The sequence below is a fragment of the Colias eurytheme genome, chromosome 2, assembly GCF_061535395.1.
Source record: "Colias eurytheme isolate Ceu_HAF_F1 chromosome 2, ilColEury1 Martin Lab GWU primary, whole genome shotgun sequence".
Lineage (NCBI taxonomy): Eukaryota > Metazoa > Arthropoda > Insecta > Lepidoptera > Pieridae > Colias > Colias eurytheme.
The window spans coordinates 10,967,645-10,993,866 of record NC_142981.1 but is presented as its reverse complement, the minus strand read 5'-3'; the positions used below and the strand labels follow the sequence as shown (position 1 = coordinate 10,993,866).

General features: G+C 32.6%; 4 protein-coding genes across 4 annotated transcripts; all 4 read left to right on the top strand.

Annotated features, from left to right (window-relative positions):
• The first annotated feature begins 65 nt into the window (after positions 1-65).
• Positions 66-6,022, top strand: LOC149910682 (uncharacterized). The gene is made up of 9 exons (XM_090109630.1): positions 66-510; positions 610-736; positions 971-1,152; positions 1,941-2,073; positions 3,961-4,415; positions 4,522-4,648; positions 4,752-4,933; positions 5,433-5,540; positions 5,889-6,022. The coding sequence occupies exons 1-9, from the start codon at positions 66-68 to the stop codon at positions 6,020-6,022; spliced, it is 1,893 nt and encodes a 630-aa protein (XP_089965756.1).
• Positions 6,023-7,522: 1,500 nt separating this feature from the next.
• On the top strand, positions 7,523-9,506 carry LOC149910681 (uncharacterized). The gene is made up of 5 exons (XM_090109619.1): positions 7,523-7,964; positions 8,269-8,395; positions 8,493-8,674; positions 9,001-9,108; positions 9,373-9,506. The coding sequence occupies exons 1-5, from the start codon at positions 7,523-7,525 to the stop codon at positions 9,504-9,506; spliced, it is 993 nt and encodes a 330-aa protein (XP_089965745.1).
• Positions 9,507-12,028: 2,522 nt separating this feature from the next.
• Positions 12,029-13,357, top strand: LOC149910680 (uncharacterized). The gene is made up of 3 exons (XM_090109609.1): positions 12,029-12,185; positions 12,438-12,545; positions 13,224-13,357. The coding sequence occupies exons 1-3, from the start codon at positions 12,029-12,031 to the stop codon at positions 13,355-13,357; spliced, it is 399 nt and encodes a 132-aa protein (XP_089965735.1).
• Positions 13,358-14,403: 1,046 nt separating this feature from the next.
• Positions 14,404-20,844, top strand: LOC149910679 (uncharacterized). The gene is made up of 9 exons (XM_090109597.1): positions 14,404-14,842; positions 15,038-15,161; positions 15,501-15,682; positions 16,841-16,936; positions 18,687-19,079; positions 19,300-19,423; positions 19,690-19,871; positions 20,222-20,326; positions 20,708-20,844. Exons 1-9 carry the CDS (start codon positions 14,404-14,406, stop codon positions 20,842-20,844), a joined length of 1,782 nt encoding a protein of 593 aa, XP_089965723.1.
• Positions 20,845-26,222: the final 5,378 nt, after the last annotated feature.

Genomic DNA, 26,222 nt, shown 5'->3' with positions numbered 1-26,222 from the left:
TTCTAAAAATTACTGATACAAACATATATAAAGAACACTCAAAATGAAATTAGAAAAGCATAACAATGTTCTCTATTATATGTGTACTTACTGTATTTACTGCTGAAGTTTTAACTTCAGAATTTGATTTATTGGATCAAGATTATCATGATTTAAACAACGCTGAGGCAATTTTTGAACAATTCAATAGAAAATTCAACAAAGATAATGAAAATGACAAAAGCGATTATCGTTTCGAATTGTTTAAACAGAATTTGGCAAAAATCAACGAGTTAAATGAAAAAAGTAATGTTAAATCATACGGAATAACACAATTCACTGATTTAACGTTCAAAGAATTTTCTGATTATTATTTGGGTATAAGAGGCAATATAACTTATGAAAATGCAGTTAAATATGTACCTTCTGGATTGAAACTACCAGATTCATTAGATTATCGAAAAATCGGATATGTGACTGAAATTAAAGACCAAAAACGCTGTGGATCCTGTTATGCGTTTAGTTCTATCGGTGAGCACGAAATATTATTAAATTATCTTGTGTAGAGCGATTCTAGAGATGAAACATATACATCATTTATAGAGGTGTAAAATATACATCCTTTTTCAGGTAACATTGAAGGACAATATGCCAAAGTTCACAACACTAAAGCGATCAGTTTGTCTGAACAGCAAATAGTAGACTGTGATCGTACAAGTCATGGTTGTTATGGGGGCTGGCCGCACAATGTTTTCAAGTAAGTGTGTGTGTGTGTGTATGTGTGGTGTGTGTGAGTGAGTTTCCTTTAAGTATTTGGAAATAATGCTGCTTATCTCTGTGATAAAACTTGTTAGTCATGATGAATTTCGATCAGTTATGTGGATGTAAATTACCGAACGAATTAATACCAAATTTCATAAGTAGAAACAAAAACAATGAATGACAACATTCCTTAATTAAATACTAATTTTATATTAAACACACATAACAGTAGTCTGGCTGCGGAAGGTGGGTCTATGAGAGAAGAGGAATATCCGTATGCAGGTGTTCAAGGTCAATGCAGAGTAGATGGAAGCAGAATAGCAGCCAGGGTTACAGGTGGTCAACAACTGCAGATATCAGATGAAGCTGGTTTAAAGGACGCGTTGGTTCAATACGGACCGCTTTCAGTTGGTAGGTCTTGTTAAAAAACTTTACAACGATAATATAATATTGCCACAAATTAAATAAGTAGTTATTGGCTCGGTGAATATACACATAAGATGAGTTTATAAAGAATCCTGAATTTTCAATTTATGTGAACATTATTCGCATTGCTTCTGAAAAAAATTTATAAAACAACAATGGTTCCGAAAACTGCTCTGTGAGATGTTGTAACTGTGAAAATTTATTATTAAATGTTTAAATGTGTAAGAAGAATGTGAGAGGCTTTTTGTAGATATTATTTTAATTAATTAATCTAATTATCGGAGGCCAAGACTCACTTTGGGTCCCTGCGCCACTCTAGTAAGTAAGTAAGTAAGTAAGTAATTAATCTAAAAAAAATTGTTGCAGTCATAGGGGTAAACCGAGAATTCATGCTTTTGCGAGGGAAATCCGTCTTTAAACCCATGACTTCTTGTCAAGAAGATCTGCATGCTGTTCTTCTCATTGGATATGGAAACGGTAAACACAGTCATTAAATAAAAGTATAAAATAATAAGTTACAATCTGGTTTCAAAATATAAAGATTATGAAACTTACAGTCGAAAAAATGTGTTTAGCGTGTATTAATTATTTAGTCGAGAACAAAAAATGGCAATAAATTATCTAATAACACTTTCAAATTTTAAGTTAGAATGGGATTGACATCTTATTGTACGAAATCCCAAAATAAATTAAAAAAAAAGATTTCCTTAAGCAGCTTTAGCAGTCAATATTAAATAAGAAAATATATCACTATAATTAATTTTCTCTTCCAGATGGTATAGACGACTATTGGCTCTTGAAGAACTCCTGGGGCACCACGTGGGGTGACCAGGGCTACTACCGCATGGTGATGGGGCAGCATGCGTGTAACATTGGAGATTATGCAGCTAGCGCGACTGTTGAATAGCTGGTTGTCTGGAAGAAATCGCTTCGAATCGCTGTAATTTGGTAGTGTTACATTATCACGTAAAAGTAATAAAGAATAAATGAATTAAATAAATCCTGTTTCAGTTTTATTAACATTTTTGGTTGAATTAATAATGTTTCCTTTCTCCCTCTATACATATTTATTGTAATTATTGTACAAAGTTTATGAAAGAATTAAACAAATAGGTAGTTAGATACATCACTACATAGTATAAAACAAAGCCGCTTTTTCTATTCCTATGTCCCTATGTATGCTTAAATCTTTAAAACTACGCAACGGATTTTGATGCGGTTTTTTGTAATAGATAGAGTGATTCAAGAGGAAGGTTTAAGTATATAATTTATTAGTTTTTAGACAAAGCGGGCGAAGCCGCGGGTGGAAAGCTAGTCTCAAATAATCTTTTCGTTGTTTTTTATGTGTTATCTCGTAGCAGTTATTTGCTAAGTCTTATTCAGTTATTTTAAACCGACCTCTAAACCCTGTTAATGTTTAAACTTTTCGTCGCTTTAGCCGTGGGACGTCCACTGCTGGACAAAGGCCTCCCTCAAGGATTTCCAGTACGACCGGTCACCGGCGGCGTACAAAAATGTATAGCTGAAGTTATTTCATAGCGAATACATCCCATTGGATGACCCAATGGTCGAAGGTTACATTATGCGTGACTGAGATTGCTTAACATAAAAATTACACACGATTATATAATTGTTACATTATTTAAGCGAAAAAATAAAATAAGTACTTACCCTAATTATAATTAATTTACCATCCTTTAATAACTTACTTTTAATGATAAAGGAGTAAGACGCCATATTTGGATTCAGGAAACAATCTTATAATTTTATTAGCAAGAATACCAAAATAATATATGCTTTAAAACTAACTCTATGATCTGTAGAGTTTTATTGTCATGTTTTTAACTTTTAGATAACCCTATAAAATTTTGATATTTTCTACTGAAAATATTTCAATTTAATTTCATTCATTACAATATGTATACTCTTTCTCCATGTAGGTATACTCTTTATTATTTCCTTTTATTACATACTCTGCTCTTTAATTTGCTTACTATGTTTATCTTTATCGAGTCGCTTGGAAGAAATCGCTTACGAGCGATAAAGCCGCTCTTTGTACAGCTCTACTATACGTAGCTATCGCAATCATGTACATTGTACATACACAACACAACAAGTATATTGCTATAAATGTAGAATAAAGAGTATTCATTCATCGATTCAATTGTTTATTAGCATAAAATATCTAAACGGTCGACATGTTAAGCCATGAGATATGAAAAAAGTGATAGTGCCCATTTCATTGTTTTGCATTTTGTTGAATGAGATTTTCTCTAAATTATGTATTTGTGAGAAAAAAATAATTTTGAACATGACATGGCTTTGTAATAACATAATCGATATTTACCTCTTGAGTAATAAACTTACATATGGTGAAGTCCCGTGTCCCCGTAGTGGGGTAAGGGGCAGATGCATTATTCATACATCTGTTTCACTGATCGATTTTCTTTAGGGACAAGTAGGTGATCAGCCTTCTGTGTCCTGCCAGACCGAGACATTTTTTTTTTCTTCGTCTCCACCGGGCATCGAACCCAGGACCCCTCGGTTCTACGCTCACGCGTCAACCACTGTACCAAGGAGGCGGTCGAAAAAAAAATAAACTTACGTATACCTGCTGCAAAATTATAATATGGAAAATTTTATATAATAACATTTTATCATGAAAAGAATAAATCAAAATAGATTCTTTCCATACCATTTATAAATATGTGCTTTTTCATATTTATCATTGTTGGAATATTACTTTTATGGCGATAATTATTATAAAAGAAAGTAAAAAGAAATTATTCACAGTTGTGTAGCAGCAATGTTTCTCTTATTTTGTATTCTGTCTACTTTGACTTCTGAAGTATTTACTTCGGATTACAGTCTCTTGGACCAAGATTATTATGATTTAAATAATGCTAAAGAATTATTTAACCAATTTATTCAAAAATATGAAAAACAATACGATGATAGAATCGAATATCGCTTCGAAGTTTTCAAACAAAATCTACAGGACATAAACGAGTGGAATGAAGAAAAGGGAACCAAAATGTTTGGAATTAACGCATTTACTGATTTGACTTTTGAAGAATTTTCTCAATTTTATTTGGGTTTTAATGCTAACAATATTACTGATGATGTGGTTGTATATAAGCCAAGTGGAATTAAGGCACCGGATGCTTTGGATTGGCGTGACTCTGGATATGTTAGTCCTGTTAAAAATCAACAACATTGCGGGTCTTGCTTTGCATTTAGTGCTACTGGTATGAATTTTTTTATCTTCTTACATGTACAAGACGAAAGAATAACTTGCACCTGTTATGGATAATGTTTGATAGAATAAAAAAAGATATTTTTTTTTATTATCAGGTAATGTTGAAGGCCAATACGCAAAAAATCATAATACACAAGCGATTAGTCTGTCCGTTCAGCAAGGTTTTGACTGCGAACCGCAGGGTAATTGTAAAAATGGAGGAATTCCGCACAATGTATTTCAGTAAGTACCCACTATATAATTCTAACTAATGAAGTATTTATAATTTAGAGAAAAATATTTCATGCTTTATTTTTAATTGGGACTAAGAGAATCTATTTTTTAGGGCTTTAGCTGAACAAGGAGGATCTATGCGTGAAGAAGATTATCCTTATGAAGCTGTAAAGGGCCAATGTAGGACGCAGAGAGATAGAATAGTAGCAAGAGTAACTGGTGGCAGTCCGCTTGGTGTATCTGGCGATGATGATCTTAAAGATGCTGTGGCTAATCGTGGACCCTTATCTATCGGTGTGATACTTTAATGCGCATCACACACGATGAAGATACTATAATATTTTATGTTAAGATTCTCTAATATAAAACGTTATAGTATCTTAAGGTATCCGGTATCAGCGTTCTGACCATCATTTTTCTTTTTGTCATTGCGTACTAAGACCCCTGTAGAACCGCCATCCTGTTACAAATGACCCACAAAATTTCGGGTCCGGATTCCGGATACCTTAAGATACTATAACGTTTTATATAAGGGAATCTTAACATAAAATATTATAGTATCTTCACCGTGTGTGACGCGCTTAAGACGTTTATTAAACATCTGGCCGAATTAAAAGAAGCCTTTTGATATTTCGAACTTGTAAAATGTGAACGTAAATATTATGTTTGTTGCTCATTACCCATCACTCTATAGGCTGACATTAATTACAATTACAGAAATCTAGTATATCTAAATTTAAAATGAATATAACAGATTAATAATTTTTAACTCTTAAAAAAATGTATGTTGCAGCTCTCTGCGTTGACCAGCAATTTAAAGCGTATCGTGGAGGTGTTTTTAAACCCTCCACTCCGTGTTATCGATCCAATCATGCTGTCCTGTTGGTTGGATATGGAAATGGTAATTATTTAGCTTTATATTATATACTACTGGTTCGCCGTGTTTTGCCCATGGTACATGTACAGCCAATAACATTCAGATCATGTAAAGAATCATGAAATAATTTTTGAAATCGGTCTAGTAGTCCTGAGATTACTGTGTCCATACAAACTTAATTTTCAGCTTCATATAATTAGTATAGAAAGTGTAGTATTTAGTATGCTTCTTTACTATATTTTTTTATCACTTTTTGGGTGAGATTCATTACGATAGCGATGTGCGATAGTTCGTTAAATATTAGATCTATTTGCGTATTTTAACCGACTTCTTAGATTATATTTTGTATAAGACACATTTTTTTTTCATCAGATGGTAGCGATGACTATTGGATAATCAAGAATTCCTGGGGCGCAGGTTGGGGAGACCAAGGTTACATCAAAATAGTCCGAGGGCAAAGGGCTGCTAATATACCATCATATGTCGCTTGTTCTACTGTAGAATAAATAGCCTTTTGAATTATTATACACAAAATAATAATTAATAAAATATCTTTCATGCATTACTATAACTTATTTTTTTCTACCTGCATTTTTACCTTTTATGAGATAAAGACTAGATGCCGAAACTAGAATTTTCAGTATTGATAGAAATTCTTTTGCTCTGTGAATTATAAAATGCTTTATAATATTTTACCACTAGATCAGCGACTTTGGCTTAAATAAACAGCTGGAATTCGTTATGAATGACCAGTTTCATGAAATTTATTAATACACGTTGAGTAAACTGTTTTTGTGTTTCATTAACCATTTTTAATATAATATAATTATAAATAATATAATAAATATAATATAATTTTATTATACCTAATTATTGAAGTTTCAATACAATCAAACGTTTAAGATAGATATCCATTTACTTTCTAGGATCCCATTAGGTATACAAAAAATATCAAGCAAATGTCTATCGCATCTAAAAGCTGGATAAAATATGCTTATTAGTACCGTATTATGTACCGTGTAAGGGTAAAAAGGGTAAAAAGTATGAGTGCATTACGGTCTCGCGACACTAAGCTTTTTTTTTTCATAATATGAGCATTTTTAAGCTATTGCATAGCTTCTATCGCGGGCCTTGAGCGCGGGGACCGAATCCAGAAATTCCATAACGAAAAAACCTCACGCTCCCCACTCCGACGGACACGGAGGTGTAGCATGCTTTACCGCGTCAGTCCCCGAGTGCCACACGTCTTTTTTTCTTTAAGTTAACAAACCCATTTAATCGCAATACATATAATGGTACATATTAATAATATTTAAAATAAAAACAAACCTCGTTTAATTTTTTTGTTCAGCCGCCCTCGATAAAGTCCGCCGATATCACTGATCATATCTAAGAAAAACTTGTTATTTTAAATCACTTTGATATCTTGAATATTTATTGATTTAGACCCAAAGGTTCAGTGAATATGAGCACAAAAATCACGTTTCTTGTATGGAAGCCCCCTTAAATATTTATTTTATTCTGTTTTTAGTATTTATTGTTATAGTGGCAAGAGAATTTCGCATTCTCTTTATTGTTCAACAGTCTTATCGACCCATAAAAACTTCTATTTGTCTTTAAAAAACTTTCACTTTTGATGCGATTTCGATAACGCTTATTAAAACGCAAAACTCGCGCAAAACTCAATCTGTAATCTCTATTATATTTTAGTCGTTCATTCAAAAGACAAAAGAAATTGATTTTTCTCTCTGTAACAGCATTTGACATACAATTTTTGTGAACTAAATATTGTGGTTAACAACAAAGAAGTTGCATACAATAGAAGTATTCAAGAAACAAAAAAAATATCCTTAACAAGATAAACACACATTCTTTCCATATACGCTGCATTATTTTACAAATATGCGGTGGTTATCTAATATTTAGCAAATTTTAATTTTTATGAAGCTCATAAATGTTATATAAAGAAAACTAAAGAGGAATTATGCAACAGTTGAGTGGTAACAATGTTTCATTCATTTTGTATACTGTCCATTCTGGGTTCTGGAGTTTTAACTTCAGATTACAATCTCTTGGACCAAGATTATTACGATTTAAATAATGCTAAAGCGATATTTAACCAGTTCATCCAGAAATATGGAAAACAATACGATGATAGAATCGATTATCACTTCGAAGTTTTCAAACACAATCTAGAGAACATAAACAAATGGAATGAAGAAAAAGGCAGCAAGATGTTTGGAATTAATGCATTTACTGATCTGACTTTTAAAGAGTTTTCCCAATTTTATTTGGGTTTTAATACTAAAAATATATCTGAAGAAGGAATTGTGTATAAACCAACGGGAGTAGAGGCACCGAATTCTTTGGATTGGCGTGATTCTGGATATGTTAGTCCTGTTAAAAACCAACAATCCTGCGGAAGTTGCTATGCGTTTAGTGCTATTGGTATGGTTATACTATATTTTATTACAAAAATCCTATCCTATCCTATTCGATCAGAGGATGGATGTGTGTGCGTATGTTTGTTACTCTTTCACGCAAATACTACTGAACCGATTACAATGAAATTTAGCACACATATAGATGGTAACTTGGATTAACATATAGGATAGGTTTTATCCCGTAAATCCCACGGGAACGGGAACTATGCGGGTTTTTCTTTGAAAACGCGGGCGAAGCCGCGAGCGGAAAGATAGGTTCCTATAACGATATAAAAGTGTGATTTAACATCATAGTTATTTTTTAACAGGTAACATAGAAGGCCAGTACGCAAAAAATCATAATACACGAGCTATCAGTCTATCTGTTCAGCAAGGTATGGACTGCGAGCCTCAGGGCAACTGTATACAAGGAGGAGTTCCTCAATATGTGTTCAAGTAAGTTTATAACGCACTTAATATGGAGTGTTAATAATTAAAGAATATGAACTTTAGATCTCTCTTAATTTAGATTTATTGAGACTTGATATTTCAGGGCATTAGCTGAACAAGGAGGATCTATGCGAGAAGAGGATTATCCTTACGAAAATAAGAAAGGCCAATGTAGGACTCGGAGAGACAAAATTGTCGTGAAAGTAACGGGTGGCGGACAGCTGTTTGTAAATGGAGAAGATCAGCTTAAAGACGCTTTGGCTAGTCATGGGCCTTTAACAATAGGTATGCTTTGAGAATTGGCTTAGAATACTATTCAGAATTATTCTCATACTATGTGATATATTTTTGGTGCCTTATATTTGCGATGATGTAAGGTTGTTGTGGCAGATCCGTTTTTTTATGGCGGAGCACCGAGCATACAAAGAGTAGTGAAGCAGTCACCAGATACCGTAAACATTATATCAAAACTATCGAATATTTAAATGTGAATGTGGACATAAAAAAGGCAAAAAATTAAATGAGCCGCACTGGAATTCTGATTCTAATTTTTTTATATATTTTCACTGGTTTTTTTTTATTTTTTACTAAAAAGAAGTATTTTATTGCAGCTATTTGTGTTGACAATCAATTCTATTCGTACTCTGGAGGTGTTTTTAGACCTTCCTCTCCGTGTACTCAATACAATCATGGTACCCTTTTGGTCGGTTATGGAAATGGTAACTATGTTATTTATTATATACCTACCGTTTTATAACAGATTCAATTAAAGTTACGAAGTGTAAATCCAGTTTTTTTTTATAATTTATTATTAATAATAATAAAATTATTTACTATATATAACTAACCTAATTCTACGAATACGCACCCACGTGATATAAAATAAGTAATACAACTGTAGTAAAAAATACTAACTTGGTATCCGAATAAAGTGTGGTATAATCAACAATTTCGAACTCAAGTATTTTTTTTTAATTCACCAGATGGGCGCCAAAACTACTGGATCATCAAAAACTCGTGGGGCGCAGATTGGGGCGAGCGAGGATACATAAAAATAGTTCGAGGAGAAGGTGCTTGTGCTATCGGCAATTACGTCGCTTGTTCCACTGTAGAATAGCCAATCGGATATATTAAAACGACTTCATAAAGGTTATATCGGTGTCTTCTATCTCTTACTTGAAATCAATGCTTTATATTAAATGTCTTTCTTATTTTCGGCAATAGCAAAGTTTGAAATAACCTATCAAAATAAAGTTTCTTGCAAGTATAAGTATTTTTTTTTATTTCACCTCTAGTTTCGTTTTTTCGTTACCTGTATATATAATTGCTAAGGTAACTTTCACGCTTGATGTCATATTAGAATTCGCTGTATTCATAGCAAATTCTTTTTCCTTTGCATATGCTGGTTGTTTCATAAAATTTCTCGTTCAATCAGATGGTTTAATATATCGTTTTAGACATAGCAAAAGTTGCTAAATGTCAGTCAGTCAACATGATTTTTCCTAAATCAGAATTTTATTTAGAATAAATCAATCACACCAGGTAAAAAAACAAACAAGAAGAATCCCAATTTATTTAATTATTGTATCTGAACGCACCTTTATTAGTATTTAGACACAATTGTTCAATTAAGAACACAGTTTTGTCCCAAAATATTTATTAGCTACGTGGGGATAAAGCTTTTACAAGTAATAAATTAATGACTGCAATTAATGATTTTTATTATAATTTCACATAAGAAATGTTTAGTAAGTTGAAGGAAAATAATAATTATTTTCAACATTCTCCGTGTATTCGTTTTACCAATGGCATCTAATCTAATATTGAATCTTAATTAAATACTCATTTACATCATGTTTTAATAAAAAATGAATGAAAAATCACGTGAGGAAAAGTGAAACAGTTTGAAGACGAAGACGACCTATTCTGTGTCGCTGAGTGTGTGCACGATGACGGATTTGTCCACAGGTAGTACGGTTCGGGGCTCGGTTCAGAACTCGGCTTGCGGTGCGTGTCATCATCATCATCATCATCATCATCAGCCCATATATGTTCCCACTGCTGGGACACGGGCCTCCTATGAGGGTACAGGCCATAATCCACCACGCTGGCCAAGTGCGGGTTGGCGGATGACACATATCGTCGAACTTTTGATTCTTCGACATGTCGGTTTCCTCACGATGTTTTCCTTCACCGTTCGAGCAGTGGTGATGTTACAACATGCGCAGATAAATTGAAAAATCAATTTATTTCCTGCGCGCTCGCCCGGTCTCGAACCCCGGACTTATCGATTCGAAGTCCGAGGTCTCACCACTGAGCCACCACTGCTCTGCGGTGCGTGTAGTGAATGCTAGTCATTAATTCGAGCATACTTGGCCGACTCGTACCGGAGAAGATAACACACCCAACCAGAAAATTGACCTAAAATAGTAACATGCAAATGTTACTGTATAACGCTTTTCCTTACCCTTCCCAACTCTTTCCTTTACTTCACTCATCAATTCTTTCTTTAACCCCTACTTTGGCCTCTGCACAGAACTTCCGGCTCTGATGTTCATGAGCCGTGGCAATGCCATCAGGTGATCCACGTACTCGCTCTTTTGCTGACTATAATGTAAAGAAAAACTTGATAAGAAGAATGCGCTTAGAAACATCGAGGTATTATAATAATAAAACAAACCATTAAAATGATAAAGACATACCTACTTTTCACATACACTACATTGTGATGATTTCACAAATATGCGGTGACATATTTAGCGATGTTTTAATTCTATTATGTATAGAATTTACTGTTTCTAATGTTATATAAAGAAAGGGAAAAATAAATTATTCACAATACCACCATAATGTTTCTTTTATTTTGTATAATATTGTCCATATCTGCTTCTGAAGTTTTCACATCAGATTACAGTCTCTTGGACCAAGATTATTATGATTTAAATAATGCTAAAGCAATATTTAACCAGTTCATCCAGAAATATGGAAAACAATACGATGATAGAATCGATTATCACTTCGAAGTTTTCAAGCAAAATCTAGAGAACATTAACGAATGGAATAAAGAAAGGGGCACCAAAATGTTTGGAATTAATGCATTTACTGACTTGACTTTTGAAGAGTTTTCTCAATTTTATTTGGGTTTTAATGCTATGAATATTACTGGGGAGGGAATTGTGTACAAACCAACAGCTGGAATAGAGGCACCTGATACTTTAGATTGGCGAGACTCTGGATATGTTTCTTCAGTCAAATATCAAAAATCCTGCGGAAGTTGCTTTGTTTTTAGTGCTATTGGTAATATTATAATTTTAGAATATAATTTATTCATGTATGTTTTTTAATTCGAGCCATTGCCATAATTGTGAGGTAATGTTAAGTATAAAAATCTTGTTGTTATCTGGTAACGTAGAAGGTCAATACGCAAAAAAACATAATACGCAAGCTTTTAGTTTATCTGTTCAGCAAGGTTTAGACTGCGTATCTCAGGGAAACTGTGAAAGAGGAGGAGTTACCCATGATGTTTATCAGTAAGCAAAACTAATTAATGAATGAATAATTATGACGGGAAATAATTTCACTACGTCTTTATTTTGGGCCCTTAAATATTTCAGGGCTTTAGCTGATCAAGGAGGATCTATGCGAGAGGAAGATTATCCTTACGAAAATGAGAAAGCACAATGCAGAACTCAAAAGGATAAAATAGCTGTTAAAGTAACTGGTGGCAGTCAAATAAGTGTTTCTGATGAAGATGATCTGAAAGAAGCGTTGGCCAGTCATGGACCGTTATCAGCGTGTATGATTCTTTTGAAATAATAAGCGTGGACTTACATATGCTGTTATAGAGTTGTAGCCAGGACCAATTGTGATGATCAATATAAGGACGCATTTTTAAATCCTTTGGCAATATCTACTTAAATAAATTCAAATCGTTAAAAAGTTTCCTTCTGGGAACTTATGGTTCCTATGCATTGGGGGCCGTATTTTGTACCTAGTTCAAAAATATTTTAATATTAATTTGGCATTAACATGAATGTTTCTTTTACAGCTCTATGTGTAGATGATCAATTTAAAGCTTATACTGGAGGTGTTTTTAGACCTTCCTCTCCGTGTAATCAGCACAACCATGCTACACTTTTAGTTGGCTATGGAAATGGTAATAATAAAACTAAATTAAAAGTACTGATGCTAGAGAGAATTGTGTATTTCAACCAACATTTCAACCTTAATTTCAATGAATCGAACTTTGTATTTAGTGTGTTATTTGTCATTTATAACTTGGATTGTTGTTTGGCTTTTAGTCAATGATTCTTATCGTTTACTCGAATTCAAATCAATAAACTAAAGGCTAACTTATAGGTCGGTACGAGGTTAACCCTGCTTGCTCTACAGATATTAGACGTTTACTTTAGCGTGCGTAGATAATAATGACTAAAGCGCGTCACACACGGTGACCTACAAAATTTCGCGTCATTTGTAACAGGATGGCGGTTCTATAGGAGTCTTAGTACGCAATGACAAAAAGAAAAATGATGGTCCGAACGCTGATACCGGATGCGTTAAGATACTGTAATATAAAATATAACAGTATCTTAAGATAAAATATTATAGTATCTTCACCGTGTGTGACGCGCTTTAAGCGCGTCAAACACGGTGAAGATACTGTTATATTTTATAATATTTTATATTACAGTATCTTAAGGTAAAATATTATAGTATCTTCACCGTGTGTGACGCGCTTAATTGTTATCTAATAAATGCATTTTAATAGCTATAGAATCACCTAAAACTTAATGTATAAAGGTTATAAACTCCTATACTTTTTTCTTCCTAGATGGTCACGATAACTACTGGATAATCAAAAACTCCTGGGACACGATTTGGGGCGAGCAAGGATACATACGATTAGTTCGAGGAGAGAGTGCCTGTGCTATCGGCTCATACGTCGCTTGTTCTACTGTAGAATAAACTTAAATTTTTGAAAATAAACTTTATTACAACCACATTGAGCACTTTTTCAATTCCCAATTTGGACCAAGCCAAATGTTGAAACAACACAACAAAAAGAGCCTTATTAATTGTAATCTACATTTTGTTACAACTAGCTTTCCATTCACGACTTCGAATGATGAATTTTTTTCCGCTTTGTCTAAATCTTAATTAGTTAGGTAGGTAATAATAAAAGTTTTCTATAAAACCACACTCTCTATTTAAAAAATTAAAATCTGTAGTGTAGTTGAAAGATAGCATCCAGAGATATTTCTTGAATGTATAATCACGCCAAAAGTATCAAATGTTGACCATTTTCACACTGTTATACATTGATAGATGAAGATATATAGGTAAATCCTCCACACTGCTTTACCATTTTTATTTTCAATAAAATTCTGTGATTCAAACTTTTATTATATTCGTTATTTTAATTCGTTGTTGTTGGTAAAACTTTTGATCAAACATGTGTTTTTGCCAAAGTTGTAGCCAAAATTAAATTATTTTGGTGTTATTAAATAAAGTCAGTAAAGAATTACAAAATAAAGAAGCTTAACATACATTATTATTCTAGACTAGAATCATAAGACAGTGAGGTGAAAATTTTGAAGCATTTTCTTTTGTTTTAATTGGAACTAATTGTAAGAAAAATGTAAATAATAGCAAGAAAATACACTTAGCTATCAAATCCCTATACAATATGATCAAAAAAAGGTAAAGTACCTATGTAAAATTAAACATAAACAGTCAATGCATTTTTTGTCTGGTTGGTTGTCAAAAAGAGTGGGCACCACTTTTTTATTTTTGCTTGGCACTATAATCCCATTATGCAAACAACGTCGATAATGTTGATAAATACATATTGAAAAAGAAATGTTTTGTTTAATATTTTAATACATAATTGCAAATGTTATGTAATGTTAAATGCTCCAAATATGCATACAAGAATGCCATTTAAATTTAAAGCGAAAACTTTTGTATATAAATTCTGAACAATGCCATTATAAATTAATTATAAACTCACCATGTTTATTATATTTGTTGCCCTCTTCACTTTTGTAACTGGAGTATTTTCTTCAGAATTCAACCTTTTAGATCAAACTTACTATGATCTAAATAACGCTAAAGAAATATTTGGACAGTTTATTGTTAAATTTGAGAAAGAATACGACGAAAGAAATGAATATCGTTTTGAAGTGTTTAAAGAGAATCTAGAAAAAGTAAATAAATGGAACACACAGGGTATAGGAAGGTTTGGAATAAACCAGTTTTCAGATATGACTTTTGAAGAATTTTCTCAAACTTATTTATGTTTTAATGGTAATGTGTCTATGGATGATGGTGTGGAGTTTAAATCGACTGGTATTGAGGCACCAGCTAGTGTGGACTGGCGAAATAATGGCTATGTTACATCTGTTAAAGACCAAAGTCCTTGTGGATCATGCTACTGTTTCAGTGCTATTGGTAAGAATTATGGTGTTAATTAAACTGAAATAGAGAAAAGAGATGTCACTTCTATATTTTTCATAACAATAAGTTGAATATGTCAATAAAACTAAGAATTATGCGTTATTATGTTCGATGCAATACCCGCGGGTTATCAAATAAAGTGATTGTGTTCAGTTTAGTCCACTTGTATGTATCATATTATAATTTCAGGTGATATTGAGGGTCAGTATGCTAAAAATCATAACACGCAAGCACTTAGTCTTTCACCTCAACAAGGATTAGATTGTGAGACCACGGGCACATGCCAGGGGGGCTGGCCTCACAAGGTCATGCAGTAAGTTTTTAACAGTTTATAAACCGTTATTTTTTTAAAGAACTTCAAACCTTTCAAAGACATTATCTCTACCAAGACTTACTTTTAGATTATCCTTTTAAAACGATATATTATAAAGCTGAAGAGTTTGTTTGTTTGGCTGGTTGAATTCGCTAATCTACGAGTCCGATTTAAAAAAGTATTTCAGTGTTAGATAGCTCATTTATCAAGGTAGGCTATGTATATCATCACGTTATGGCCAAAAGAAACAGAACAATGCGGAGCAAAACGCAGGGCACAAATGCTATAGTATAAATAAATATAGTATTTACAAATATAAGTACCTACAAATGATTATAGGGCTTTAGCAAACGAAGGTGGATCCATGCGAGAGGAAGATTATCCCTACGAAGGTGCTAAAAGTCAATGTAGAACCCAGAAGAACAAAATTGCTGTAACAGTGACTGGTGGAAACCAGGTATTTGTCTCCAGTGAAGACGAACTTAAGGAAACAGTTGCTAATCATGGCCCTACGTCTATTGGTAAGAGTGGAGTAAAAGCGACTGATTGCTTTTATAGCACCGTCTTTGTATTTTGATTGTTATAGTTTTGCATAATTAATGGTAAGGCGTAGTCAAAAAAGTTGTGTAAAAATCTATTTTCACATGCCTTTTATAAATAAACTTTATGAGACACTGCTTATATGTTATCACCGATTTAATATAATACATTACTACTTGTAAGAATAAGAAATCACTAGACATATTTATTATATCTCTTAGGGCCGATTTTTCAATGCTCGGATAAAACTTATTCGTCGAATAATGTATAAAACTACCATTTTACTATACTACATAAAACGACCAGCTTCCAAATGAATTCACTAAGGTCATAATTTACGTGAACCATAAATGTAATATTAATTTCCTATTTTAGAGTGTTTTTCATTAGCATTGAATAATTATAATTTTTTTCGTCTAGCTCTATGTACCAATGACGAATTTATATCTTACATGGGAGGTGTTTACAGTCCCAGGAACGGTTGCTCAAATATAAATCATGCTGTTCTCGCAGTTGGCTATGGAAACGGTAAGACATATTTATGAAAACAGTATTTTAATTTTGACGTGACAACGTCTTATAATTCGATAGAGCCGGTTGCACGCACGAAAAAACATGATTCATGCGGCGTTACCTCGCTCTGAGGCGTTCCATGTAAGGCTTGAAGTGCAAGCGAGAGCGCGGAACGAGCGACAAAGAAGCACAATCGGACGTTGTCACGTTCAACTATCGTCAGTAAACCGACTTTACAGACAACCAATTTTTTTTTCCAATATAAAAGTTACTTTTTACAAACAATAATTAAACTAAATTTTTTTTCTCGAATATTTTATTGGCCAGTTCCAATTACAAAATATAATAATATTACGTAACTAATGATCATAAAAACAAAAGAAATTGTCAATAAAATATTTTTTCGTTTTCTGCTTAACTATTTAGTATATCAAAAATCAATTGAGTACGTATTTTAATATCGGGTACCTATATTAATAAATCGCGTTTGAAAAAGTCTTCAATTTTTCAGTGTAGAATACTCGCTTAAAAAAACACAAAAGACTTTTGAAGTTTGTATGGGTAGATGCACTATATGTACTGACTCTATAAAATATGCAAATAAAATATATTACTCTCCTTTACAGATGGTACAAACGATTACTGGATCATCAAGAACCAATGGGGTACACAGTGGGGGGAGCAAGGGTACATGAGGTTGGTTATGGGACAACGAGCGTGTGGTATAACCAACTATGTAGCGACATCTATCGTTAATTAATGAAAATTAATAAAATAATGAATTAAATATGAGCATTGAAACTTATTGTGTTTTCTTTTCATTAATCATACTTATCTACGTTTAAAAATTCGAAAACGAAATATGTATTATGTACCTACTTCAAATACTAAATAGAGATAATACCTATAAGATATTGATTAGAGAAAACATACAACAAACAACAACAAAAATCTTTTCAAAGATATTGAAGGGAAAGTTAAGGAATTTGTTTGTTGTAAAAATCTACTAACGCACATATTTCCTATTAATTAAAACTTACAGAAAAAAATATACCTCTATATATATACAAAATATTACGAAAACTTTAAAATATTATTTCACTGATTGATTGTAATGTAATATTTTAGGTATTTGAAGTAACTAATAGCATTTTGCCTTCTGCCTTTTCAAATGTTGTGCAAATTTTAAATATTCTCCTATCTGTATAGTCAACAATAATTTTATTACTCCGTTGCGACGCAAAAGAAAGACAAACAAACAAAAATACCTTCGCCTTTATGAAATTAGCAAGCTTAAGGATATATATGCATTATAATGAAGTAGCAAAGTGTAGGTAATTGTTTGGTTGAACGTGCTAATTTAAGGAATATGAACCAGTAGTGTAGGAAACATAAATATATTTTTATTAATTTCTTGGGTAGCTTAACTAGGAAGGCTTTAAAATTATAGGCTATTTAATATAACTAATTTTATTTTCGACAAATTATCATCATCATCAGCCCATATACGTTCCAACTGCTGGGACACGGGCATCCTATAAGGGCCATAATCCACTACGCTGGCCAAGTGCGGGTTGGTAGGTTTCACTTGTCGTCGAACTTTTGATTCTTCGATATGTCGGTTTCCTCACGATGTTTTCCTTCACCGTTCTAGCAGTGGTGGTGTTACAACATGCGCAGATAAATTGAAAAATTAATTTATTTCCTGCGCGCTCGCCTGGTTTCGTACTCCGGACTTAGCGATTCGAAGTCCGAGGTTTTACCACTGAGCCACCACGTCTTCGAAAATATGCAGGTGAACTCGGTGGATAATTGCTAGTAATTACTACAGAGCTAAACTTTGTATAGAAGCTTTAAATTAAAACTAGTAGTACAAATATTCTAGAACCGACATATTATATTGCAGGTGAAAAACACGATCGTTAGTGCGATAGTCAAACATGAACCAATAATTGGTTGAATATTCATGGCGTGCTTAATTTTCTCTACCTATACACTTTATTTTAAGATTACAATGAAAGAACAATTATTTGTTTTATAAAGTGTTGTAGAATAAACACATAATTTTGGGGTATCGTTAATTTAGTTTTTAACATTAAAGTTGTATGTCATTCTCAAGGTTGTCATTATCAAGATGTCCATAATTTCTGCTAGCACTGCCTGATACGAAAGGAACAACGCACGATGAAAAATAAAAAAAATGATTATTATAAACTAACGACTGCGTAGTTCATAACCCTTATCTGTTAAAATATTTCGAATCTAAATAGAAAACATAATTAAAAAAGAAAAGTAGAAATTGTTTCAATATTTACAGTTCCAACATTTTCAGGATTACTACACTTAATCGCAAATAAGTGAAATATATTAAGAATTATATATATGTATATAAGAATGAACGATATTTTGTAACAACAATAGGTAAAATGTCGTTACTGATCATTTGTCTTGTCTCTTGTGCTATAACCACAGTACTTGCTAATTTTGATCTTCTGGATCAAAAATATTACGATCTAGACCAAGCGGAAGAAATTTTCCAGCAATTCATTGAAAAATATGATAAATTGTATGAAGGCAATGAATACAATGAAAGATTTGAAATTTTCAAAGAAAGTTTGAAAGAAATAAATGAATTGAATGAAGAAGATGGTGATGCCACATTCCGTATAACTAGTCTCTCTGATATAACTGAAGAAGAGCTTCTTAATGTATATACAGGAGTAAGTGGTAATATGACAACGGAAGAATTCGATTTGGAATCTTATGTTGAAGCACCAGAAGAGTTAGATTACCGTAAAAAAGGTTTAGTCACTGACGTTAAGAATCAGAAACAATGTGGATCGTGCTATGTATTTAGTGCTATTGGTACGTATTTAAATAACATTAATCATTGCGTTTGTTTTTATGAATATGAACTCGATTATTAAGAGTGTGCTTACAGTTGAAGGCCAAAGAAGAATTTGTCAATAAACGATCACACAGATATTTCAAACAATGATAAAAAAAAACAAACAGTAAAATTTGACTCAGAACTCTTGTTGTTAATGTGACTTCATAATACATATTATGTGCTTTTTTGTTTCAGGTAACATTGAAGGACAATATGCTAAGAAACACGGTAAATTATTGGATTTGTCTGAACAACAAGGTCTGGATTGTGATAAAGCTGATCACGGTTGCAGAGGGGGACATGTACATCATGTTTTCAAGTGAGTAAATACTTTTATTACACCATGGACCAATATATATCAAGATGATTACACAAATGATTACACAAATGCTATCCTTACGAGGAGAGTTATGTTCTTTGGGTATATGTGTATATTTCTTAGGCATGCTCTACAGCTCAAGCCGCTGAACAGATTTTGAGATTTTTAAGTGTAGTTTTTTAAGTGAAGTTGCAGCTTACTGTGTACAATTTTTATTAGAATTAATTGAATATAATTAATAAACCAATTTTCTACTTGTGCATCAGTGCTTTAAAGAGGCAAGGAGGGAGTATGCTGCAGCAGGATTATCCATATAAAGCAGTTCAAGGTCAATGTAGTACAAAACGTGACAAGGTAGCTGTCAAAGTGGTGGGAGGGGGGAGACTGCGTGTCAGGGGGGAGGAAGCGCTTAAAAAGGCTTTGGCTAATCATGGACCTTTGTCAGTTTGTATGTATATTTTAATACAGATAATGTATATATGTGTATTTCGAACAAGTTGACCATCTTAAATACAATACAAATCATAAAAAAATACTTTATTGTTCTATTTTACAAGATTTTATTTTTACTAACCCTCACTTTTGAAAACTCTATGCAAGGTTTTCCGCCTCAATATTCAGTGCCGTATCGTATCGTACCGTATGAAAGTATATTTCACATTTTTTCATTTCATAATTTTACTGAATTTTCAATTTATTATACAAAAGTCAGCATAAATTATAAAAAGAACTAAAAAATACTGACTACAATACTACTACTTAAAATGTGACTTATTTTTTAATAACATTTTATTTCAGACATGTTCACGGCACCAGAAATGCGAAATTTAGGTAAAGGAGTTTTCAAGCCCAGAAGATGCGACTCCGGTCTACATGCAGTCACTTTGATTGGTTATGGCAAAGGTAAGATGGAGTTTTTTATGTAAAATAATGTACAAATAATGTTTCATTCAGGAGCAGAAAATTAATAAAAAAAATATTTTCACTTCCTCAATATTTTAAAAAGGACTTAAATTAAGCAGGATCTAAAATTAAACGTTCATCTCATAAAAAAATTTAAACCATGATAATAAATAACAATAAGTATTTTTTTATCACAATACAATAGAAGCTTTTTAATGCTGATCTGCAAGATGCCACACAATTATTTTTTACGACAATAACTATGTTTCGCTTTCAAACATTTTTTCTATAACCTATTAAGTATTATGTATTTTTTAATTTTTTTATACTTACTAAATATTATATTCACTCGACGATTTTTGATTGTTTTTGATTTTTCAGAGGGCTCCACCAACTACTGGCTGATCAAGAACTCCTGGGGCAAACAGTGGGGCGACCAGGGGCACTTCCGCTTGGTCATGGGGCAAAGAGCATGTGGTATTGGGCTCATATACACAGCTTGTGCTAAAGTTGCTTAACTTAACGGATTTGGAAATAAATGTTTTATTCTCAAGTTTGTTTTATTTTTCTTGAATCTAGTTATAGTTTTTTATTTATAATTTATTCCTGTTGCAAATGTGGTAACTGTGTTGCTGTGAAAAAAATATAAAATATAAAACTGTCTCAAAAGATCACAAATATTATTGTTAGTTAGCGCAGAGTAGGTACCTATATCATATTATTAATATATAAATTCTTATATTTACATTAATTGATTTAAATTAGTAAAGTTCCAAACATTTCGCATATTAATATCTACCAAAATGAACTACCACACACGTTATTACTTCATACTTTTCAGGAACATACATTCGTAGAATACACGACATAATGTGTGTGTAATATGCGCTATCATTTGATCACCAATGTATGAAAATATTAATTTTTCAGGAGCATACATTGGTACCATGACAGTTCTAATTGCGGCAAGTACGTAGCCTGATTATAGCTTCCCGGGGATTTGTTATGGCCGTTAATGATTGGCGTAATTACTCCCTTCCCGGTCGAGGTTCGTTCCTTCCTCATTAGCGTCACATATCCATTGTGGCTATGAATCCGCATTGTAAACTGCTTTGTAGGTGAATGTGAAGTGTAATGTAGACTTTTTATTTATAATTAGTTTATTCGTATATTTTTTTGCGCTAGTATCTGAAAAAATTAAAGAGAAAAAAGGAGCGAATGATAAAGTGTTGATTCTTATTTTCCTAGCTGCACTAGTACCCAATTAGTTAAGAGATTGAGATATATGTATCGTTAATAAACTCAACTGATTAATAATAAACAAATAATATTATGATTATTTTTCTACAAAGCTCTACAAGAGCAATGTCTCTATAAGAGCTAAATATAACGTAGGTAAATAATCATCAATTGATATCACCTATACGCATTTGCGCTAAAAGCTTTATCTGCTTACAAAAATATAGTTTAAGGGTGCTATAACAGTTTTTTAACAAAAACCGCTATTTTACGGTACAATTTTAACTCAAAGCACTTACACGTGAGAACAAAGTAATATCTTAATTTAAAGATAATATATTCAGTTCTACGATCATCTTATAAAAATTGTACGACGTCATACAAAATTGTCACTGAAATACGATTTTCCCAGCACAATGATCGCATAAAATGCAAAAAAATGGGGTCTAAACCGGTACACTTTTAAGAAAATTAAAAGCCTAATCTATCTTCTTACCTATAAATTATTGAGGGATATATAGTCCTTTATAGATTGTGATAATTTTTTTGTATCTAAATCAAAATTTTATTTCAATTATAAGCTAAATTAAAAATACTTGTCGATTTCTTCATACATTTTGCTCTCGCGGGTCGTCAGACCGCGCTCAGAAGCGCTCTTGGAAGGACGGGTGTATCGCTCTTCGTCCCAAAAATAAAAACGAATTAGAAAAAGATTATTGTGCGTATACTGTCGTTTTCGTGATTTGAAATATTTGATACTTTATAAGAGTAAACTGTATAAGTTTCATATTCCAGTTATTTGTAATTTAAAATTATGTTTTAAAAATTATGTTGACAGAGATCCTCTTTTTTTATGGGTTGTTGAACGGATTGGTGGGGTAAAGCAATTTGACAAAACTTAAATCCAAAATGGCGCCGACGAAAATTTGCCATCTTTTCGTCATGGGTGTCATTTTCATGGTTTTTGGGGTAGCTATTAACCAATATGAGGTCAAAAATAAAATCCAAGATGGCGCCGACGAAAATTTTACATCTTTTCATCATGGGTGTCATTTTCATGGTTTTTGGGGTAGCTATTAACCAATATGAGGTCAAAAATAAAATCCAAGATGGCGCCGACGAAAATTTTACATCTTTCCGTGATGGGTGTCATTTTCATGGTTTTTGGGGTGGATATTACGCAATATGAGGTCAGAACTAAAATCCAAGATGGCGCCGGTGAAAATTTGACATCTTTTCGTCATGGGTGTCATTTTCATGGTTTTTGGGGTAGCTATTAACCAATATGAGGTCAAAAATAAAATCCAAGATGGCGCCGACGAAAATTTTACATCTTTCCGTGATGGGTGTCATTTTCATGGTTTTTGGGGTGGATATTACGCAATATGAGGTCAGAACTAAAATCCAAGATGGCGCCGGTGAAAATTTGACATCTTTTCGTCATGGGTGTCATTTTCATGGTTTTTGGGATAGCTATTAACCAATATGAGGTCAAAAATAAAATCCAAGATGGCGCCGACGAAAATTTTACATCTTTTCGTCATGGGTGTCATTTTCATGGTTTTTGGGGTAGCTATTAACCAATATGAGGTCAAAAATAAAATCCAAGATGGCGCCGACGAAAATCTGTTATTTTATTTTAGTTTACTTCTTTATTATCAATAAAATTACACCTATGACGAAAAGATGTCAAATTTTCGTCGGCGCCATCTTGGATTTTGGTTTTAACCTCATATTCGTTAATAGCTACCCCAAAAACCATGAAAATGACACCCATCACGAAAAAAGTCAAATTTTCGTCGGCGCCATCTTGGATTTTGGTTTTAACCTCATATTCGTTAATAGCTACCCCAAAAACCATGAAAATGACACCCATCACGAAAAAAGTCAAATTTTCGTCGGCGCCATCTTGGATTTTAGTTTTGACCTCATATTTGTTAAGAGCTACTCCAAAACCTTGAAAATGACACCCATGACGAAAAGATGTAAAATTTTCGTCGGCGCCATCTTGGATTTTAGTTTTGACCTCATATTGGTTAATAGCTACCCCAAAAACTACCCACACTTGCAAATGTGTTTGCTACGTAGGAAAAGTTCAGATTTAAGAGTATCTTAGGTAATGTGTTATGTGACGAATACCTATAATTTATTTCATTCCGACTATTTTTCGGAATAACATACATTTACTAAGAATTGTATACAATGCCGGATTTAATACAGTGCCGGTAACATCATATGTATGATAATAATTCTACATTTCTTAAAAAGCTTTGATATTGTATACAATTCATAGATTATTATTCAATGAAATAATGATGTAAAATAGTCACACTTTTTTAAGTTGTTTGAATATACTAACATACTTATTAGGATCGTACCTACTAATAAAAGTAACAAAATGAATTTTTAAAGTTCCTAGTAATCTTCTGGAATCAATTTCAATAAAAATACATAATATCAAAAATTAAAAATAATATCAAGTATGAAGATGGTCTATAAAATGGAATGCGCTATGTTTACGTGAGCGTGATATTGCCGCGAACAAAGTTACGTCGTTAGATACCTAAATTTGAGTAACGCAGATTTGTGACAGCGTCCTTAACAATGCAAGCAAGCAACGCAAGCAATTAAAAGCAAACAAGAGATTTTTCAAAGTCTTTCCTAATCCAAAAGATCACAAATGTTATTGTTAGTTAGCGCAGAGTACCTACCTACCTATATTATATTATTAATATGTAATTTCTTATATTTACATTAATTGATTTAAATTAATAAAGTTCCAAACATTTTGCATATAATATCTAATAATATCTACCAAAATGAACACACGTTATTCTTTCATACTTTTTTAGCAGCATACATCGTAGAATACACGACACACATTACCTATGCGCTATCTTTTGATCACAGATTTAATGATACAAATTTATAAATCCATACTAATATTATAAATGCGAAAGTAACTCTGTCTGTCTGTCTGTTACTCAATCACGCCTAAACTACTGAACCAATTTGCATGAAATTTGGTATGGAGATATTTTGATACCCGAGAAAGGACATAGGCTACCTTTTATTGCGAAATAATAATATGTACCACGGGCGAAGCCGGGGCGGACCTCTAGTTGTCCTATAAGACATTTCCACTACAATCTATATCCGCTTACAAAAGCACAGTCCAAAACAAAATATAAAAACAAACGAAAGCTTTAATTTTCAAAGCCTTTCTAATCCAAAAGGTCCTACATAAAATGCACCTGTCAGCACTAAAGTCGCGCAAAGAAATTGCTTCCAAGTGATCCACTTTGCTCGTCGTTGATTGGTCGAAATCACGAAGACCAGCTGAGACCCAATCGTGTTAAGATGCTGTATAGGTTTTGGGATGTTGATGATTTTTTGGAAAAGTAATAAAACTAGGTACGTAAAGATAATACACCGTATGTCAATCAACCGTTATTAAAAAATTTTTACTCATTTTATTCGAATGAGGTTCCACCCGCGATGTATGTAGGTAGGATTTTTTGAGTATGGTTATATTTTTACAATAAATCGCTATAAAAAAATCTTTATTAAATTATCAGAATATGTAATAAATAAACAAATGCCTCGTTAGTGTTTCTGAATTGTTACAACTGTTATCCGATAGATGGCACGCGAGCCGATATTAAACGGTTTTGTTTTGTAATTAAAGGAACAATTTTATATACCTACAAATATTTCATAGCTTATTTAAACATTATCTATTTTTTACAAGTTCTCTTCAATATATCGATCAGTATATTACGTTTATTCTTTATATTTTGATACCTTTTTATAGGTATTTCAAATAGGTATTGTTGATATCTCCATTTTACCAAATTTTTCATACAACAATACGTTCTTAAATTCAAAACGCAAACACAATATACAAATAAAAATCGGTATTTACGAACCCTCGTTATTATGTCATAAAGTGTAATTCCGAACTAACAACATTATAAACTTACTAATCATCGCTCGCCCGTGTCATTTGTATCACAATTTAATAACACGTACTCTGTCAATCTTCTGATGGTGTCCCTTTTTTACTTTCCAACAAGCACCAACTTAATAAAACACCCAGCTATAGAACTATGCACCTTAACACCTGCACATACAGTTGAATATTGCGCGAATGTTTTATGCTAGTGTTTTCAATAGGGTTGTGTTTCGAAGACAAACGTGCAGGCTAATGACGTCACGAGCACTTTTCCGTATTAAAATGATAAACGGACGGCTATCGAGTATGGAAATCTACCAATTTATTATACGATAGGTCGTTATTCTATTAGGTAAACAAAATTTGGGGGGTTAATAGAGTCATCTCGGTTATTACGCGTAATATTATAGGGTGTGGTGCTTCACGTTTGGGATTTTAATAGAAGTTTCAAATATAATAATATTTTAGTTAGTAATTTTATAAATACCTAGTAATAATATTAATTCAGGTAAATATTGCATTGATAGGTAAATATTGAGATTGACTATGTACTCTGCACAAGTGAGCTTAGTTTGCATGTTACTATTTTTCTCAAGAACCGATTTCAAAAATTTTAATATCAAAACTCTACACTCCGTGTATTTTTGTTCACTGCATGACTGTATTAAAATGCAATATAAAATAGAAAGAATTTAATGAACT